At 37.2% G+C, this 21,061-nt stretch overlaps 1 protein-coding gene across 1 annotated transcript in view; it reads right to left on the reverse strand.

Moving 5' to 3' along the window:
- LOC149235016 (allantoate deiminase 2-like) overlaps nt 1–21,061 on the reverse strand; it is an 80,312-nt gene that overhangs the window by 34,866 nt on the left and 24,385 nt on the right. Inside the window, exons 3-9 of the mRNA XM_089372037.1 lie at nt 13,077–13,180; nt 12,900–12,984; nt 12,659–12,775; nt 1,605–1,714; nt 1,417–1,522; nt 1,207–1,293; nt 769–1,011 (exon numbers count right to left, since the gene is read on the reverse strand). Coding sequence (XP_089228163.1) covers nt 769–1,011; nt 1,207–1,293; nt 1,417–1,522; nt 1,605–1,714; nt 12,659–12,775; nt 12,900–12,984; nt 13,077–13,180 — 852 coding nt within the window. The remainder of the gene's footprint in view (nt 1–768; nt 1,012–1,206; nt 1,294–1,416; nt 1,523–1,604; nt 1,715–12,658; nt 12,776–12,899; nt 12,985–13,076; nt 13,181–21,061) is intronic.

The following is a 21,061-nucleotide window of genomic DNA, read 5'->3' on the forward strand; positions in this document are numbered from 1 at the left end:
GAAAAATCAGATTAGAAATTTAAGTTATAATATTGGTGTCAAATCCAATCCTAGGTCGTTTGTGTTGTGATAGATCACTTGCAAAACACCTCCAATATTTGTCAAGGGCAGAATTCATGGAGACCATATTTTGCAGGAGGTTATAGTTTAATTAGGCTACAACTAGTAATATTGCATTCAGAGTTTCTCTACTCGATTTGCATGCTTGTTGCCAACTTATTTATTTGCTGTTTTATTTCTGTTCTATTTCTGTTTTATTTCTAAACAGCAGATTCATTTGTTTAATTGAGGTCACAGTTATGCAGTTGATTCAATCAGTTGATACGTTAGACTAATCAGGAAGAATCCTTTGTTCTTTGCAGGAAGGAATCTCTAGATGATAACAAACCCTATGGGGTAATAGTATTAGCTGGGAATGATCCAAATGTAATCCTGTACATAATGTGAAAACATATATTTTGTTTCTATTAAAAAAATACTTAGCAATGGAGCCAGAACTAAGTAAAAAACTGCAAAACAATATCTAACTTTTATTTTAATAGGAAAAATTTCGAAGTCAATTTTCGTTTAAAGATCAATGATTTCACAAAACTAGCCTATCGACAATGACCATAGATGAGCATTAAGTCTTCAAATTTGATAATTGTTTGGCACAATTGCTTCTATTTTTATATCTGCAAAGATTATGTTTTATCTTAATTTTCTAAGTCATTCTGCCTTGAAAACATTAAGTTTTAAAAATGATGCAAGCAGAAGGAAAATAAGAACCTGCCCAGGAATAACATTGCTTGCACCTGGCCAGCTTGCTAGTTCTCCAACTGTACATACTATTGATCCTTGTGAAATTCCTTTCCTTGAAATTTCATAGTTACTACCTTTGTTTAGATGTTCCTCTGGATATTTACAAAGTTTCTCGACAAGTAAGATAGCTTCTGCAGCTGCTGGCATTGGGTCATTACGCATTGACATCGGCACTGTGCCTGCATGTCCTTGTGAGCCCTTGACTGTAACCTATAAAGGAGGACCAGATTTATATATTTAGTTTTTGATACATTAAATTTGCAGAGCCAATAGTATTTGTTTCTCAATTTCTTTTGTAATTAATAGATGCAAACTTGCATTAAAAAAGATCTTATTTCTTCACCACTATAGGGTCCCTAAGAAAGGAGAATGTATCCCAGACTTGCCAAAGAAAAAACTGCTTACTTTTAAACGTGTTTGCCCTGCTATCCCAACTACAACTCCCAGGGGAACATCATGTCCCTCCAGCACAGGACCTTGCTCAATATGAACCTGTTTCATTCAAAATAGTTTGTTCAAATCAGACATGTAAACTTTCATGCTCCAACAACTAAACAAGTGTAATGTGGTCTTGCAAGAATGACCTAATGAAAGTTTATGTTTTTGCAGTCGCACCTCAATATAACCCCAAACTGACTGAGGATCATACTTGAATTGAAGCAGGCTTTCTTCTGTGCCATCAAAAGCCGTATCTATAAGTGCATCCTGAATTGTCAATCCACTGCACAAGTATCGAGAAATACCAAATATTAGGATTAGGTAGAAATATATTTCACATATTATTAGTTTGTGATGGAAAAAACCTTTTATCAGATACACGTAGAATATCAACAGCAAGTATTCCAGCAACAGCTGCACTTCCCAGGAAGGTAGAATGAAATCTAACACCCTCCTCATCACTAAATGCAATAACCTGCTCAAGTTTCAACTTTCAAAATAATTAGCAAGTGGAACATAGGCAAGGTCGCATTGTTGAAGAAAACTAAACATCAGTTCTCTGTTGAAATCCAAATAGCTGCTAGAAAAATAAAACAAATTGAAGTTCAAAAATCAGGATACAGTTAATACCAATAAATATTGTAAATCAATTTGATGAAATCTGAATACCGCACATCTACAAAGGTTCAATTCTCTATAACCATATTGTTGGTGGTCAAGAATATGGACCAATGCAACCGATATTACATTGTACATTACTAGATAATTCTAAAATACATCAATGCTGAAACATCGGGGATCCAAAGGGAAGATACACAAATTCCCCCTCCCAACAGTTTGCTTTGACCAAATATATGAGTCTACAATTTCCTAAAAATATCCATCCTGGGTAAGATCTGCATACACCAGTATAATGATACTTTCCTTGGCTTCATTGGCAGGGACCCTAACATCAAAAACAAAAGGGATTATAGAAAAGTTTGAAACAGAGAAGAACATATCATTACACAGAAAATTGCTTGAAATCTGTGTGTCCTTGTTGAAGCAAGCACAGATGCCATGTTAAGGTGAAAAGGCAGAATGCTCTCATTATGAATGCTATATGCCTCTTTGAAGATGATACAGGGTACAGGTAATCCTTATACATCTTGAAGAACACCAAAGGTAATATTCAATTACCATTAAATTGACAAGACAAGGCAAGTTTGGAAAAAAAATGCATACTTCCCATGACCTACTCTCCTTACTAAATGCAGGCATTTCATAGATTGTCTGTTGTATTGTTATGCTGCTTTGGCTCCCATAATTATATCACACACTAAATACATGATTCCATCCCCTCCCTCTTCAACTTGTTAAGGTGTGAATCTTATGAAGGCTAGAAATTAAGGATGTCATGACTGCATATTTTCTCTCAAAACATTCTCAAAATAGAAGTCTGTCTGTATGATACATGTCTAGATCTTCATAACTTGGACAATTTCTTCAGTTGCCAATAGAATGGCATGAAATGTGCATTGGAGGAGATAATAGTTACAAACAAAATGCAAATTATAGAATTTAATAGAGTGCAGGAAATTTGTCAAAGAGTTGAAGAGGTGCAATGAGAGAAATTCAATGCAAAGTTCCGGAAGGTCTCCCCGTGCAATAACTTAGCAAGAATAGTAATTGGGAACATCCTGTTTTATGAAACATAGACTAGAATCCCAAGTGAAAAAGTGAGAGAAAGAAAGAAAGATACTAATGTTCACAAATGACCAAAATAAGTTATGGAACTACAAAATACAAGTTATAATGGGAATGCAGGAAGGCTAAAAGCAACTACTTGATGCAAAAAGACGTCAAAATAAAGATAAAGTGTACAATGGCATACACATTAAAGGTAAACCCTAGATAAAGAAATAGAGAAGAATATTTCTCCTATATAATTAAAGACGCAAAACTCTACACAAGAATCAGAAGAGGAGATAGCACTGTCATCAACCACAATAAAGTTGTCAATATGGAGTTAAGAATGTCTTAAAGGGAATGGCATGGGCTATGTGGACTAGGTTGGAATATCCTAAAGGGAAGCAAGATGTTATCTAGTGGAGCCTATTGCCTCAAAATCTAGCAAAGCTTGTGAGAGGCCTCACAAGACAAGGACTAGACCAAGGTACAACAATAGGATGGAGACCACTGTCACCTCAACACTCCATCTCCTTCTCTTTAGTAGAATTTCACCATAAGAGAGGCTTCCCCAGTATAAGTCACCTAATAGATATTCTAAATCAATAGCTCAAAGGTGATAGTTTTAATAGCTCAGATAGGGCACACAAACTAAAGCTCAATCCAATGAGAGAAGAAATAGCATACCCTCTAAAGAACCTATAGGGATGGCTTATAGTGTAGGATATAGATAATGTGCTACACAAAGGACATTTCGGCACATAAGACCAAGAAAAGGCTTGCAGGAAAATATCATCAACAAGGTGGAGCAACAAGCCCTAAGTTGAAGCCTTAATCTTAGTTTAGGGTTTCTAGGCTAGAATCACCTAGGGTTTGTGACATTAGGTCTATGGAGGCTATTCCAACCATGAAAAATGGAGGATTTAGATGTGATAAGGTCCAATCAGCAAGAATAACCTCAAAATCTCACTTGTCCACTTGTCCCACATGTTCACCTCCTAACACACTACTTTCCATAATTATCCTTACATAAGGGCATGTGGCCTCTTCATGCAACTCATCACATGGCCTACAATAAAGGAGAACTTGATTACCATGTTGATGGACTCCAATGGATTTGGAGGACTATAATCTTGTGAAGGCCCCTTATTTTTTTGCCATATATCATTGGGCCTATGTTGGAACCTTTGCACTTGTGATCTTTCCATGGCCACCAACCTGTTTTGCATGACTTGCATTTATTTTGCATGATTAATCTCCATGTTCTTGACTAATTGGGTTAACTCCTTAATGGGATCCTTATCAACCTCCTTTGCTTCAGCTTTCCCCTTAGATTCATGAGACTTTGATGGCCCTCTACTATAACCAGGAATTTTTTACTTCCCTAATTCCTTTCTAGCCTTTTCCATGTCTAAGGCTTCTATTTGAGCTATGTCTAGAGTTGCAGGCTTCTTTCTTCTCAACTCATAAGATGTGTCAACACCAAAAGCATCTAGATAAGAGCACAATAGAAACTTCCCTGGAGGTCTAACATCATGAGGCATACTTTTTACCACATCATTGAATCTTTTGTTAAACTCCTCCACAGTTTCATTCTCATTCTTCTTAATATGGCTCATGGCATTAATCAAGTGTCTATCTTTTTTATTTTCCCCTTACTTGTCCAAAAAGGCAATAATGATGGCTCTCAAAAAGTCATATGAGTTAGTAAGACGCTCAGTGAACCAATCAAGAGCATCCTCTTCTAAGGAGAGGACAAAAAGTCTCATCTTTACATCCTCATAGTTAGCACCATTACACCACTTAGTGATGCAAATATTGAAATTCTTTAAGTGCGATGCAACACTAATGGCATTGTTACGTTGGAAAGAAGACGACTTCTCAATAGACTTATCTGGAATATCAGGTGGATAGCCATTGATGTTAGTAAAGTTACAAGGACCAAACAAATCATTCATGATGTCTTGTTCTACTTGTCCTTGGAAAATAAAATGGATATCAGAAATAGCCTCCTGCCCAAGATTAGCAAGAAGTCTACTAGAAGAGAGTCTATTTAACCTCACTCTAAAAACCCTTTCAGGCTCAAGAGTGGGGCTAACTAGACCACTTGGATTTCTCCTAGTAGAAACTCTTGCAGAAATTGAGCCAAGTGGAGTTGCCACTTGAGCAGGAATCTAACTCTAAAAATCCAATATGCAAAAACCAAAAGTTAGTCGTATTCCAGGTACAAGAGGACTTGTCCCCGGCAATGGCGCCAAAAAGTGTTGTCGCCTCGCTTGCACACCTAGGTTAATGTGGGAAAAATCCTCAACCCCACAAGGTGTGATCTTGGTGGCAAACTAAGAGAAGGGGTTGTCACCTAATCCCAACTCTCTCCGTTAAAGCTCTCTCCTAGTTAAGCTAAGGGGGGTGGTCCCTAAGGAAGGTTAATGAAGTGAAACGTGAGATTCTAGGAGACTAAGATTAATGGAAATCCTATCAAAGATAACTTGATTTCAAACTTGATTTCAAGATGTAAACAGGCATGTAAATATATGATCAATATTCAATGATTCACTCAAAAGATAAAGAGTATAGACCAATGCTTAAACAAATAATTGTTCAAAGTAAATGAAAAATACTTGCTCAAATAGAAATTCAAAGTACAATGATAAAAAGTCATGCAAGACCAATGTTAGATCAAAATGAACAAATTAAGTATCACTTGCAAATATAAATGGAAATTGTACTTGTAAAGGGGAGATTCAAGTAGCAATAAATAATGACATCAAATAACAATGAGTCAAATAATCATCCAAATGACAAGTACAATGAAAAACAACAATATTGCAAGTAAAACTTGAAATACTCACAAGATGAATTGATTAAGATGATGTGCAAATGCTAATTTTAGGTATGTTTTATGCTGAGAGCAATTTACTTCAATTTTTCACATTAACTCAATATCAATTCCAGATTAGCAATCACATTTAGCATGATAGTAAAATGCAGATAGAACATAAACATAAATCACAGAAGACAAGCCAAGACAAGAGGAAACAAGATGTGGCGCCAGCCAGGGACAAACCCCAATGTGGGGAAACCCTTGATCAATTCTTCTTATAAGTTCTTCAATAGTTCAGCACAAAGAGAGAGAGAGAATGTATACATCAGAAGTCAACATTTTGACTTGTCATAATAAGAATAGAGATCTTCTCTAAGAAGATGACACATGAGGTAGTTGATCCAAACACAGGTGATTCCATCACCTTGCTTGCTGTACCTATCACTGTGCTACAACATGCTGCACCATCATACCATGTCCATCATCATTGTGCTGCACCATGCTACACCATCACTGAGATGTACCTCATCATGTTGTACCCAACATGTTGCTCTTCGTCACCACGCTGCACTATGCATCATTGTATTGTGCACTATGTTGCACCTATTCACTATTGTACCCATCATTGTGCACTATGCTGCACCAATGATTGATGTACCCATCACTGTGCACTATGCTGCACTCATCATACACATGTTGCATCCTTCATGCTGCACATCAATACATTCATGTTGTTGAACCCTATTACTATGTTGTCCCATCATATCATATGTTGAAATTTGGTACCAGAGGACAGGTGGTTCCCTAAGGCTTTGATCTTTGGCCTAGGGAAAAGTGTCCAAAAGAATTTAATTTTTCTCCTAAAGTGACTTTATAATTTTTATAAAGTCAAATCTAATTTAAAAGTGACTTTAAGTGATAAAGTTACTAAAGTCTAATTTTAAAGTGACTTTAATAAAGTCAATGTAAAATTAGAAAGAAAAAGTGACTTTGGAAATAAATGACTAAGTGGGTCTTTATTAAAGTGGGGTGAATTAAAAAATAGAAAGTGAGATTTAAATGAGTTTTAATCTCAGCCCTAGATCTCAATCTATTTCAGCCATTGGATTTAGGGATCACCCAAAAGTCACTTAGGGTTAGATTAAAGGAGGAAAAGGAGGAAAAGATCATTCATTCTTTCATGAGCAGATTGGGAGAAGGAGAGCAAGAGAGCAAGGGAGATTTCTGGAGAGGGAGGAGAAGGAGGCAGCAGCTTGGCACACATTCCAAGGCAGTATTCCATCAAGTCCGTACAGCTGAGTTAGCATACAGTGAAAGGCAGATTTTTGGGCACAATTTTCAAGGAGGTCATACAATAGTTTGCACAGAAATCAAGGAGCAGAAATCTGAGTTTTCTAGCACGATTTTCAAGGAGGCCGTACAACAGATTTTCAAGGAGGCCATACAGCAGTTTTCGGCACAGAAATCGAGGAAATCGTACAGCAGAATTTCTGGCAGCTTGCACGCTTTTTTAGGCATGTCGTACAGCAGAATTTAAGGCTGAAAATTGGCACAGAAATCGAGGTGGTCGTACAGCATTTATTGTTGTTCAGATTTTGTTGTTTGCAAGTTTTTCCAGTTGGCTGTGAGGCACGAAAAACAAAATAAGTTGTAAAATTTGCTTGCTAATTTTTTGCTGAATATTTCTCACTGTAAAAGGCATTTTCCAGAAATAAGAAGGAGCTCTCGAACTGGTTTCCCCAAGAGTTGTAGGGAGGTTTTCCAGGGTCACCTTGACCAAAAATCACTGTGTTTAAATGTGTTGAATGGTTGTTTATATGTGCTGATTTTTATATTTCTGCATTTTCCAGCATTCTGTAAAATTTCCAGAATTTGTGTTTTCAGCAAAATTTATTTTTCAGTTGTTAAATGTATGGATATGGGAAAGGACATTTAACTATTTTGGAGAAATAAGGTGAAACTGAAAACTGGGGTGCGAAATGATAAATTTTTACATGGTATCAGAGGTTGAGTGCTAAAGTGTAGTTTGAGACAGCAAAGAGGAAAATTACAGCCTACTGATTTTTCACTCAGAAAATTCCAGCAAGCTGATTTTTCACAAACAGCAGTTTTATCTTTATTACAGCAGTGCCATTTTTCAGTTTTAGGACAGCAGGATGTCATTGGGATTGAGGGTGGAGGATAGGTTGGATAGGCATAGCAATTACAGCGTTTGGAAGGAGAGAATGCAGAGTATCTTTGAGGAGGCGGAAGTTTGGGACATCATGGTGCATACCACACAGAACCCTGTTGTTGTGCCTACTGATGCTACTCAATTGGCTGAGTATAATAAAAAGAACAAGGGTAAGAGACTGATTCTAAACGGAGTCAAAGACCATTGCATTCCTCATGTGAGAGGAAAGAGAAATGCCCATGAGATGTGGACAGCATTGTCCAATCTCTACCAGAGTACCAATGAGAACCGGAAAATGGTCCTGAAGGAGAAGTTGAAGACCATTAAGATGGGTAATGATAGTGCAGCTAGATATCTCACAAAGATTACTAATGTGAGAGATGAGTTGGTAGCAGTTGGAGAGGACATCCCACCCACTGAGTTGGTGCGGATTGCAGTGAATGGCCTCCCCCATTCATGGATGAACTTTGCTGATGGGCTTTGTGCACGTGAGACACTTCCCACATGGGAGAGGTTTTGGGATGATTGCATTCAGACAGAGATCAGGAAAGGTCAGCTTGAGGCAACCAAGCCAGTTGAGTAGGATGAGGATGTAGCACTATTGGCAAGAGGCAAGAAAGGCAAAGGGAAGAAGCAGGCTTCCACAAGCAATGGTGGGGGCAAAGGCAAAGGCAAAGGTAAACAGGATAACGCACAGAAGGACTATTCCAGGGTGAAGTGTTGGAATTGTCAAAAGATGGAACACTATGCAGTTGTGTATTCGGAGAAGAAGAAGAAGGGGAAGAACCAAAGCATGGAAGCTTCAGCAGAGGTTGAGGACTTTGCAGTTCGTTTTGACCGGGAGTTTGCGTTCACTACATATGAGTCCTCTAGTGCAGGATCACCTACCACACAGGTTCAGAGGGAGCATGCTTTTCCCTCGATTAGCGGAGCATCTTCAGGTATCTGGTATGTGGACAGTGGGGCTTCACGTCACATGACAGGGGTCCGTGAGTACTTCTCAGAGCTTTCAGAGAGTGGCACTGATATAGAGGTACTACTCAGTGATGACAGAGTTGTTAGAGCAGTCGATGTGGGGACATTGACATTTCAGAGGGAGTCGAAACCTCCCTTGAAGGTGTCAGATGTTCTTTATGTGCCAGGGATGAGGAAGAACCTCATATCCGTCTCAGCTTTGGAGGACAGGTGTTGATGTATCCCAGGGGCACTCCAGCTGATTCAGCTAGAGTGATAGGTGTACGCCATGCAAAGGTGTACAAGTTTGCATTCCAGCCCCTTTTGGCATTGAGCAGTAGTACCAACAGCAGAACTAGCAGTTCTGAGCTGTGTGAGATTTGGCACCGCAGGATGGGGCATATGTATCATGGAGCCTTGAGGACATTGCGGGAGATCACTACAGGTGTGCCAGATTTCAGTGCTGATCACTTTGATACTTGCAGAGGATGTGCAATGGGCAAGTTTGCCAAATCCCCTTTTCCCAGCAGTGACAGCAGAGCGACTGGGATACTTGATTTGATTCATTCCGATGTGAGCGGTCGGATGTCTCATGTTTCCTTGAGTGGATATGAGTACTATGTTTTATTCATTGATGATCACTCCAGGAGGACCTGGACTTATTTCTTAAAGACCAAGAGTGAGGTCTTCAAGCGGTTTCAGGAGTTTAGAGCTCTTGTGGAGACACAGACAGGTCGGAAGATCAAGTCCCTGAGGTCGGACAATGGGGGAGAGTACACCCTTGGAGAGTTTTTTGACTATTGTGCGGAGGCAAGCATTAGGAGGGAGTTCACTGTTCCTTACAACCCCCAGCAAAACGGGGTTGCGGAGAGGAAGAACAGATCCATCGTAGGGGCTGCCAAAGCCATGTTACATGATCAGAGGTTTCCATTGTTCTTGTGGGCAGAGGCCTGCAACACAGCTGTTTATTTGCAGAACAGGAGTCCGCATCGTGCGTTGGGGAACATGACTCCGGAGGAGGCTTTTTCTGGGAAGAAGCCTGATATTGGTCATCTTCGTATCTTTGGGTGCATTACATACTCCTACATACCCAAGGAGAAGAGGACCAAACTAGAGCCCACCGCAGAGAAGGGTATCTTTGTGGGCTACAGTGAGACCTCAAACGCCTTTCGGATTTACATTCCTGCACAGAGGAAAGTTGTTGTCAGACGGGATGTGAAGTTCGAGGAGGACAGGGCCTTTAGGAGGTCACAGGAGTTAGAGTATCTGGATCAGTCAGACCCTCAGCAACAATTGAGTCAGTCGCAGGGATCCAGTGGGCAGGGATTAGGAGGATCCGGAGGTACATCTATGAGGATGTCAGGTCCGTCAGTGAGCAGTGGCTCACCAAGCCAGAGGGGTGGTGCTCTGGGCAGCATGCAAAGCAGTTCACATAGCAATTCACTAGGGAGTCCACAACCAAGTAACTAGGCCACTCAATCGTGTCTCCAGGACTTGTTGGTTTCCAACTTGTCCTTCACCTTCACATTTCCATGGGGACTACCCCCCCATACCCTGTTGTTGGAAGACAACTAGAATGGAGAGGTTGGGGATCACAGTGACAGCCCCCGACCTGAGTCGTTGTCGCAGTGCCTGTACAATCTGAATGACAACAAGACTAATCTGTGTGTGAAGGAGGCAAAGAACAGCCAGGAGTCAAGGGAAAATAAGCATTGAACGGGCTAGTTGTGAAGGGGCTACATCAGCAAGTAAGTTGTTTGTTTTGTTCTTGTTCTTGTTCTTTTGGGCAGATTGAAAGTCAAAAGGAGCTGACTTCAAGCCCTAGTGTATATTGTTGTATACTAGTCTTGTATCAAGGTGTAAAAGGGCCATGATCCCTGGTATGGGAGCCCTATGTTTGTTTTATTGAAGGACAAATAACAAGTAGTTTTGGGCCATATATAAATCTTTGTATTTTACATTTCCGCTGTGCAAAGTGCTTGTAGTTGTATATCTTTAGTGTGTTTATGATCTAGTTTAGACATAGACCAGATCTGAGATATAAGGAAAATTCAACACTAGTTGTGTGATTGGTTACAAAAGGTGTTCATCCTATATGGAATACCCTATTTTCCCAAACAAAACCCTCAGGTGTATTGAAATACAGTCAAAGAGATGAACACTCCTTGAAAATCTGTCTATTTCATTAGTAATCATCATAGAAATTCAAGAGGCACCAAAAGTAGTAGAGCACACTTCTTCAAGAGCCATATCTCATCACACCATACAACCATGCAAAGAGTAGTATCATAGGGCAAGGAGCTAGCACCATCAAGCAAGCCAATTCAAGGACATACAACATAACACCAAGGATCATTATCACCATCTAACAAATCATGCTTAAGAAGCATATCACCATGAAGGTGGCAACATGAATCAAGAAAATCAACATCTCATGCAACATCCTATAGGATTACCACTCTATCACTATATCAATATACACTTTTATTGGGAAAAATTGAGAGGTATGCACCTCAAGCTCATCATCATCTCTACAAGTTACTACTGAAAAACATATCATGTGATAATAATCACAATTTACCACTCATGCCAATATGACAGGTAATAGGTCCACAAGTGGATTTCTCTATACATGTCAAGAAGATAGGCACACACCCAAAAGTTCCAACTCACCCTCTCCACATATTTTTATACAATACCACATCTTTCTATGCACCCACAAATGCCAACTAACCCACACCACATATTTCAATGCAACAAATGTGCCCTTCTAGTCCAAGTGACAAAATAGATGAAAGAGGGGCCATGAGACAAAACTACCTTCTTGAAATGCTCTCCCATGAAGCCATTACTCACAGTTAATTCAAACACTCTCGGAGCAACATGTAAACTGACAAGGATGATTGGAGAAACTTGAACTTGTAGGACAGCAAGTTAGTTTCTTGGAATTCTCTATAGTTAAATCCTAATTCAAAAAAGAAAATCACTTGGAGTTAACAAAATGTTCAAGTATCCAACTCTCTGAATGGAAGACCTCTTCATCTCTTTAATGAGGTCAGTTTCCTGGCTCGTAGTTCAAACTTCAGAGTGCCCAAGGATTGTAGCAGAGTGGCTTGGGAGGAGCAGAATAATTCATAATGGACCAAGGGAACTCTAACTAGAATTTACAAAATGATCTCACAGTTAAAGAGCACTGATGGTAAGGCGCAAGTAAAATACACGAAATTGAATCAAATAATGCTTTGCTAATACCAATAAAGGGTAATAACAACAATGAGAATATCATGCATTCAGGAAGGATGTAGTTCGTTAGTCATATGCAAAAAGGAGAGGATGAAACATATCAAACAAGAAATGACAGAATAATGACAAAACTAAACTATTCCAACATCAAGATACAAAAATCAATGCAACTTATGCAGCAAGAAAAATTCTGCATTCTACCTCACATAAGACCTCAAGATTGAAAAGCACAATACACATGTAACTGATATTTTTAATTTTAAAAAGATGCTTGGAAAAAAACTGATCAGTTTAGTATGGTAGTTCAAGAGATTGATTTGGTCAATTTAATGTTATTGGGAAAAAGTACTTGTAAAGAAGTTTACAAAAATTACTTAATAACTATATCTATGCATAAGCCTAAGCTCTAACCATATGCATGCAATTTTTTCTTGTGCATGAAATTTAGCCACCATGACATATTTAAGCCAGGGCAACTTGTACTTTCTGTACATGTATATGGATTTTGAACATTTGTGTGCATTGTAGAGAAATGAGATGTGATATCACAGTCTCACCTCTACTGGGCGAGGCAGTTCTTCTACTTTTCCAGTAGTTTTCAAAACCTTGATTGCAGCTAGAGCACAAACTATACCCAAGGAGCCATCATACATTCCAGCATCAATAACTGTATCCTGTTCCAGGCAAAGTGATAGTTGTCAATTTTTTAATTCTGCCAGGACAGAATATATGACATGAACACCATGTATTTCTATAACTATTTACAAAATACATTGATTTCAAATTTAGTGTAATCACCAAATGAGATCCTATTAGTAGTGCTGGTGCACTGGCATTTCCTCCATCAGTACGCCCATGTACATTTCCCATTTGATCTACCCATCTGAAAGGTTACGGTTCAGTCAGCAAATCTTTCTCCTGTCTTGTACTTATCTGCATATAAGTAAAGTTCAGGTAAAGGAAAAGAGAATATACGTTTTCAAACCAGCATCTTTCATCCACTCTTCTATGAGGTTTCCAGCCTTTATTGATGCAGGGCTCAAGAAAGTGCGTTGAAGGTATTTGTCAGAATCGCTAATCTGTAGACAGCATGCAAATAATCAGAACATTCCATCATTAAACAAGTGAGCTGCCTTCTATAGGAAACATATGGATGCATGACATGCCTTAGTGATTTCTAACATAAGGAGATGAAATTTTAATAGTTTGTTTCTCAAAGTCATGTGAAACGGCTTTCTTGGATCATCAACCTCCTAAATTGAAAAATATCTTCTTTTGAGGAGGTAAAATCACTTCGCAATAAAAGCAGATTAGCTACAATAATGAATGTGAAGCTTGATAACTGTTACCGTTTAAAACAGTAATAACCATGCAATGCCACATATCTCATTGAGTTTACTGTGTTAAAAGAACAACAACATATAGGTGGATATTTATGTAAATGCATTGTTAATAGCAATAATCAATTCCATGATGATAATAGTTTTCCGGTTTTAATATGGCTTGTCTACATAGGTACAAAATCATACAACTTTATTTAATACAAGTTTGCTCTATATTTTTGAAAAAAAGGGGAAAGAGATTGATTTCAAATTTAAGGCATACTTGCCACAGGGCATACAGCAGACGGTGACAAGGTTGATTTCAAATTTAAGGCATACTTGCCACAGGGCATACAGCAGACGGTGACAAGGTTTTCTGTGAAGGCACTCCATGGTGTAAAGGTAACCGGTTTGAAACTCCATGGGAAAAAATCCAGCCATGCTAAGGGCTGGTGTGGTCCAAGCTAGGTGCAAACCCCGGGTGATTTTGACAGCTTAGATGCCCCTGGGTTGCAGCTATTCAAGCCACAAGTTAGGCATGCCATTCAGATCAGGGCTCACATAACCTAGAAAACAAAAACAAAAACAAAAAAGACAAAGGCATACTGAACTTTATATTTCAAAAACAAATGGTATCCTAAAACTATTGATAATATATCTATAGGTTATTCACAAATTGTCTTTGATCAGTCGCAGACTTTTCTGGCTTAAGGGGCAGCTTTTCAACGATTTCGTTCAGCACATTTGAAAGCATAAAATGGAGGCAGAAAGAGTTTATAATCATGTTTGGAATAGAGGCAAGCAAATAGAAAATTACTATTTTGGTGGGCATGGATCTAAAGTTTAAACTTGACTGTGGCTGGACGAGACAATGTTTTATCCAATCTCTGAAAAGAAAGGGATTCATCAAACTAAACTTATTTGAATTTCCTGGTCAAAAATTTCATCTGTGGTAGGAATGGTATAGAAACAATATTTTGTTAATTTAAGCTAGAGCTTTTATAGCTATTTTACATTGTATTAACTTTTTAGTTTATGAAATCAGGCTTCTGTGATTCATATTTTTGCAAGAATTTTCCGGTAAAATCACATTCAAAAATATATGGTCGATACGTTTCGAACCGCCCAATGTGGTTCATCGTCGGGACTAAGATGGAGAGTCTGATCTAAGAATGTAGTTAAATAATGTAGAGATGCAAAGAAATTACGACGGCTAAATTTCTAAAGGTAAAAAATAATTAATAATATTTCTATTAATTCAGGGGTAAAAAATAATTAATAATGTTCCCATTACATTATTCAAATGAAATGTCTAATTATTAAAGAATAGAATTAAAAAATCAAAATATAAAAATAAAATAATGAAAAGAATTTAAATAAAATTCAAGAGTAAACTAATTATTAATATATCCATGTATTAATAGTAATTATATATTAATGTCAATCTACTAACAGATATATCATCCCTGTATGTCCATAAATAATCAAAAGAATAATACTTTTAGAAGTTACAAAAGTATTTCTCGATAGCACAACATTAGAACATTCGAATAACCAAAGAGAAAAATTTAAGACCAATCTATGCCTTTTTTGCTGCAAATGCATCATATCCGGTAAAGATAATATATACTTGATAATGCTTTCTGTTTAGTAAATGAAAGTTAAAACTAACAAACTTATGGGTTTCCCAGCTCTTCCGAATCCTCGAGGATATTGAGCATGCTTTACATGAAACAAACCTCATTAATGATAACCAATTATTTATGTTGTTGCAAACACAGTTGCCTTAAAAACTCATCTACAACATTAAACATAGGCAATATTGAATATATTTTCAAACAAAGGATTTAAAGATTGCATTAATATTTAGTGTTTGGAAGGTGAGTTGAGTAATCAATTACAAACAAGTTTTATAAAACGTGAAAAATATGTTGAACCAACGAACGTAAAATTTTGATTTAAGCACTTTTTATTTAGCACATGGTCAAATGTGCCTCATTTATTCACCCCAAAAAAGCAACATATATTAACATTGTTTTATCCCTGACAATCTTATAACTTGGGAAAACTTCAAGTGGGCACAGGAAACTAACCAAAATGTCCTATTTCTCAAGGTTGATTTTGCTAAGGTGTACAACACAATTGAGTGCAGTTTCATCCTTGATATGATCTCGTGGTTGGCTTTTGGGTGGTCCCTCATCATTCCAGTCAAAACTCTCTTCTCCAATCTCTGTGGGAATGGACAGCTATCCAAACAGATTTTCTTTCACTGGTCAATTGGCAGCCGATGCTTGTTGGATCTTCATTTATATGTTATTGCAGTTGATGATTTATTCTATCTACTTGAGGCATGTCACATTCATGGTCAGAGTTGAGAAATCAGTCAATCACCCTTCCTAATGGTGAACAATTACTAAATATGCATTTTGCTGATGACTCTGCTCTCACTCCAAAATTAACAAATGATTTTATTGAAGGTATATTGCACTGTTTTGATACCTGTTACCGCTCAATTTGTACATTAAAGTGATGAAAACTCCAACCCATACTGTACAATCCAAGTGGAAACTTGATAGGTCACCCACTGTCACCTCAACGACCTACCTTGCCCCTTTACGCCGGCTCTCCTCTGGCTTCAAGGGGGTCTCCCATAAAAAACTCACCCGGGCATAAACAATAAGGAGCAAGGTGAGATCACCAATAACCCCAATGAGTGAATTGGTTTTTTGCAAGAAAAGGAAAATAGTGGTCATTGAAGGATGTGAAGACCAGTGCCAATGTTCAAGGGAATGTTAGGACGAGAGGATATCAAGAAGAATGAGCCTCCTTAGGTCAGTTTCCTAAAATAATGGATTTGGGAGGTGTTGACCACTCTGTGTCAACTACTCTATAGCAGTGCACATTTTTTGCTAAGCTTTCCAACATGATCATGCAGCCAGACATCCAGAGATCATCATCATCTTTCAGCAGTTTTGTCAAGGTTGTAAATCCAAATTCTGCAACCCTGTTGGCCATTATGTAAAATGATTCTAGTATGTTTATAAAGATATGTAACACACCTAGGTAAGCTTAAGAATTTTCAGCAAAGAGTTTCACTTTAGGGAGATTTTTAATCTTAACTAATTATTTGTGTTTTTCCTAAACATCAAATAATTAGCGGAGTTTTTCTCCCAAGCATACTCCAAAACTAGAGTTGGGACTCAATGGTGAAGTCTTAAGTGAGTCCTAGTGTATAGATTCTATGTAAATTATCATACTAGATCATGTCTTGAGTCTCGCAGAATTTGGTTAAGTCCAAGTGTCTAATTTCCCACTGGTCGGGATTTTAATAATTATTTTGACGTAAAATGTAAATGTAATGTCTATAGAAGCTGATGGGGGTATGAATACTCATAATTAAAACCTCTACACCTCGAATTTCTATTTAGACACTTTTTGAGGGTTGAAATTATGTCTATCCCCTCAAATTATTTTTATTTTCTTTTTCCAACAAAAAAATGGCAAAATAATTAGCCGGAAAATAGTTAAAAAATAAAAAATGAGTGAATAATTTTCTCTCCAAGTGGAAAATCGAATTACTGAGAAGATGGAATTTCCCAAGGAAAATTAAATGTGAAGAACTCATTCCCAAGGAAGATTGGTCCAAGAAAAATTCGTTGGTCCACAAATTGAGTTAATCGCAGGAGAAAATCATTTTTTAAGAGAAAATCGAATTTGTGGTCCAAGTGGTTAAATTAAATGGAGACTTTTCAAGGAGAATAATTTGAAAAAAATATTTTTTGGATCAGAATCAAAGCCTTCTTTAACAAATTCGAATTTTTTCTTTCATCAACTAAGGAGATCGAATTTTTCTCAAGCAAATCAAGGAACGAGATTACTTTGGCGAGGATCAAGCATTAAACTGGCCAAGATCAAGTCAAATTTGTTCAACCTATTGGACCTAAGCTGTTTTCCACTTGGAGAAGGATCTAGATCTCTCATTTTTCTATAAATTGAGCCTAAGTCTCCTCATTGTGATCATCTTTGGATGGTGTAATTGGCTCTGGAAGCTCTATAATATTTTCTCTGATTAATAAAAGCAAAAGTCTTTGGGGGCAAAGCTATGGTGTATTTCTTCAGTCTCCTGGTAACTTTGTTCTGATCTTTAGCGCTTAATGTTCTAATAATGTTTTATATTGTTAGTTCCATCTGCATTTGGATTTACTAGTGTACAATTATTTTGCACTATTATTTGGATTGAGGAAACACTAATGATTAGGTAGATCTAGTGGATTTTAGTTGGATCCCTAGGCTTCATTTTCCCTGTGCCAATCAATTCCAGTGGATCTAACAAATCTTTCAAGTGTGTGTAGAAAATTTTATTTGATAAGATTTCAAGTACTTAGGGAAGTTTTCGCTGAACCAACCAACTACTTGAGGCATGAAGGCTAAGAACCCATAGTGGGATTTCTGAAAGACTTATCACTAAGACATCTTTGAAGGGAGTTTCTTGCCTTTTATTCTACGAAGATCATCTATTTACAAATTTATCTCATTTACTTTCAAGTACTTGTATTGAATATATATTATTTGAAGAGCCTATTAACTGATCTAATGGCAGAGGTGTCCTCATATCCTTAGATTAGCCTTTTAAATATTTTGTATATAACCCTTGTATATATTTTATTTATCTTGTGTATATATTTTGGGTTTGTCTTCACCATTTTTTGCAGGTCTGAATACTAGGATGAGGTTTTCTATTTGCAGGAGGATTTTTGGCTTCAAGATTGAAGAGGAAACAAATTGTTTTGGAGACCTGAATAAATTCTTTCATTGAAGCTGCAAGTGTAGGAGGCTCTCCTTGCCTCTCGAAGCAAAGGATTTTGGGGATTTAAAATAGTTTATGGTTTTAAAAATATTGGCAGAAAACTTTTGGGCATAATCTCACCTGGTCGCAAGCCTTGGAAGGCTTGTCTCTGCCTTGCAATAATTTGCACTAACCCTAATATATTTTTGCAAACAAGATTGAATTTCTTCAAGGGATTTTTTAGCTAATAATTTTTTTTGCAAATCTTTTTCTTTTTCTTTTTTTAAGGTGTTTTGCTTGGGGCTTCTAATTTTGCAAATCAAAAATCATTTTGTGGAGGTCACTAGCAAAGAGAGGCTTGTTTCATCATTTGACAAGGTTTTGATTGAAGCTTTGTGGCTCAAAAATTATGTTGACTATCTTTTGGGCAAGCCTCAAACCCTCTAGGCCCTAATTCTTATCTTCAATTTTATTTGCTGACCCTGGTTAATTTTTGGAGTGATCTAGCAGTGTTTTGGCAGGGGTTTCATTAAGATATTTTGGCAAAGAAATCGATTCTTGAAGGCTTGACTAAAATGCAATATTTTTAGAAGAAGTCGCAATCTCTTTTAAAGCCTCTTCCTCGGGGCCAAGAGCTCATAGAGGAACATTTATGATTTATCTCACCCGGGGCGAAAGTCAATTTGTGGAGGGTTTCAGTACAAAATTTTGGGAGAATTTTGGAGCATTGCATATCCATTTTCATCCTTAAAATCTACCTCCAAGCATAAGCTTGGTTGAATAGAAAGTTAGGCAAGCCTTCTTCACCATTCAATCTAAGAGCTAGACCCTTACTCAGTGGTTAAAATAGGTGACCTTGCAGTTCTCTTGTGGGCATTCCCTTGTAGAAACGGAGGCACTTGGGTCGTTAGAAGTCCTCAGTAGGTATCATTAATGAGCCCTCAACTTCCTTTCCCACCACTTCTTTTTACAACCTTGTTTAAGACTAGTTTCTGACAATTGAGGAGAAGGATTTCACCTTAGAATAGGCGTTTAACTAAAATTAACCAAGATTTTGCATCTCACCTAGCTTAATTTTGCGTTCATCTATCTAACTTTCTCTCATTTGGCACATTGTTAATTGTGGGCATTTTATTTTCACTTGCAATATTACATTTTTTCTCTTGTACTTGTCATTAAATTTCCTTGCTCATTGTCTTTGATATTGTCATATTTTATTTGAGCATTTCTTGAAGCACAGTACAAATTTCTTTCATTCTTGCAAGTTACATTTTACTGCTCATATTTTAATATTGTGCCATTTCTTATACTAACCTTGTCCTACAACATTGCTTATCTAGTAATTTGAAAATATCATTTTGTATTTGAGCATTGTTATTAAGGCACGTGTCCATCATCTTATTTATCTTGCTAAGTTCCATAGTGATCTAATTGAATTTATCCTTAATATCCACATTGCTCATTAATAATTTCACTTGCTAATTATTTTAAATCAAGTTACTCATATAAAGTAGTTGCCTTGCCCTTAGTCTCCTAGAACTTGTTCCAGCAAGTTTTCCTTTGTCTAATCATCTTTGGGGACTACCCCTTTAGCTTGTCTAGGAGAGAGCTTAAACGAAGTGGGTAGGGAATAGGTGATAACCCCTGCTCTGAGAGTTGAGCCATAAAATTATACCTTGTGGGGTTGAAAATTGTTCCCACATTTAGGTGTACATTTCAAGTGACAACGGGAGGAAAAACTAGTATCTAGAAAGATGGGTGGCTTCCTGGCCAATCAAGGTAAAATGCAAGGTCAAGAACCCACTAGAGAGAATTCCTCAATGGGTTTGCCCTCAGCCCAAGGATCGACTATGGCATGAAATAAGCCAAGTATTTACCAAGGGTCTACCTGGAAAAGAGATGCGGCAACTACTTCACACCAACAAAGGGGGCATGAAGACCTATGTCTTTGACACCCCCTTCCACATGACCATTGTCGCTCAATAGATTGATCACACTAAGCCATGTGATGATCTTGAATCACCTACAAATTTAATCCTTTAAAATAATGTGGATGGAACCAAGAAAAGGAATCCTTCTAAGTCAAAACATGCATCACATAACAAACCTGAAAAACCAATGGCACTAAGAAAATTTTCATTAAGCCCTACGAGAGAGGAATACTCCTCGCTATACAACCATGAGTTACAAATGAGGAATTTCCTCATTTATATAGATGAGGGAAGAAATTTCTTTTACAATATAGTAATATTATTTAGGGAGTACCTTAGATCTAGTCTAACTAAAAAACCAAAAAATAATCAAGTTAGTAGAAAAAGTCACATCAATGATAATTTTCCCATGAAGGAGGGGTTCGATCCACCCTATGTTGCCAGGAAACGTGGGTTCGGGGATGGGGACGGGGATGGGTATGTCATTTTTTGAAACAAGGTGCGTGGGTTCTTCGGGGGTATATTATAATTTATATATATATATATATATATATATATATATATATAATATAAATATTATATTTTATAAACTATAATATATATGAATTTGTATATTTTTCAACTTTATAAGAAAACTAATATATTTATGATTTAAACTTTAAAGATTTAAACATGCACATTATTGAACATTCAACATTCACATTGAAATTTCAAAATTTCTAGTTTGATATCAAGTGCAAATTGGAGTTTACATATTAATAAGAATCGTGATATATGTCCATTCTCATACTACATTCAAAATTTGCCTTAAGGCATCTCCAAACATGAACTAGGAAATTTTAAAATACTAAAATAAAAATAGCTGATAGTGAACAATGGCTTCCTCAAGCCATGTCATCAACATCACTCAAATCTTCAGTT

Source organism: Pinus tabuliformis, chromosome 8, assembly GCF_031772625.1.
Source record: "Pinus tabuliformis cultivar Carrire ecotype Pingquan chromosome 8, CPIR1, whole genome shotgun sequence".
Taxonomy (NCBI): domain Eukaryota; kingdom Viridiplantae; phylum Streptophyta; class Pinopsida; order Pinales; family Pinaceae; genus Pinus; species Pinus tabuliformis.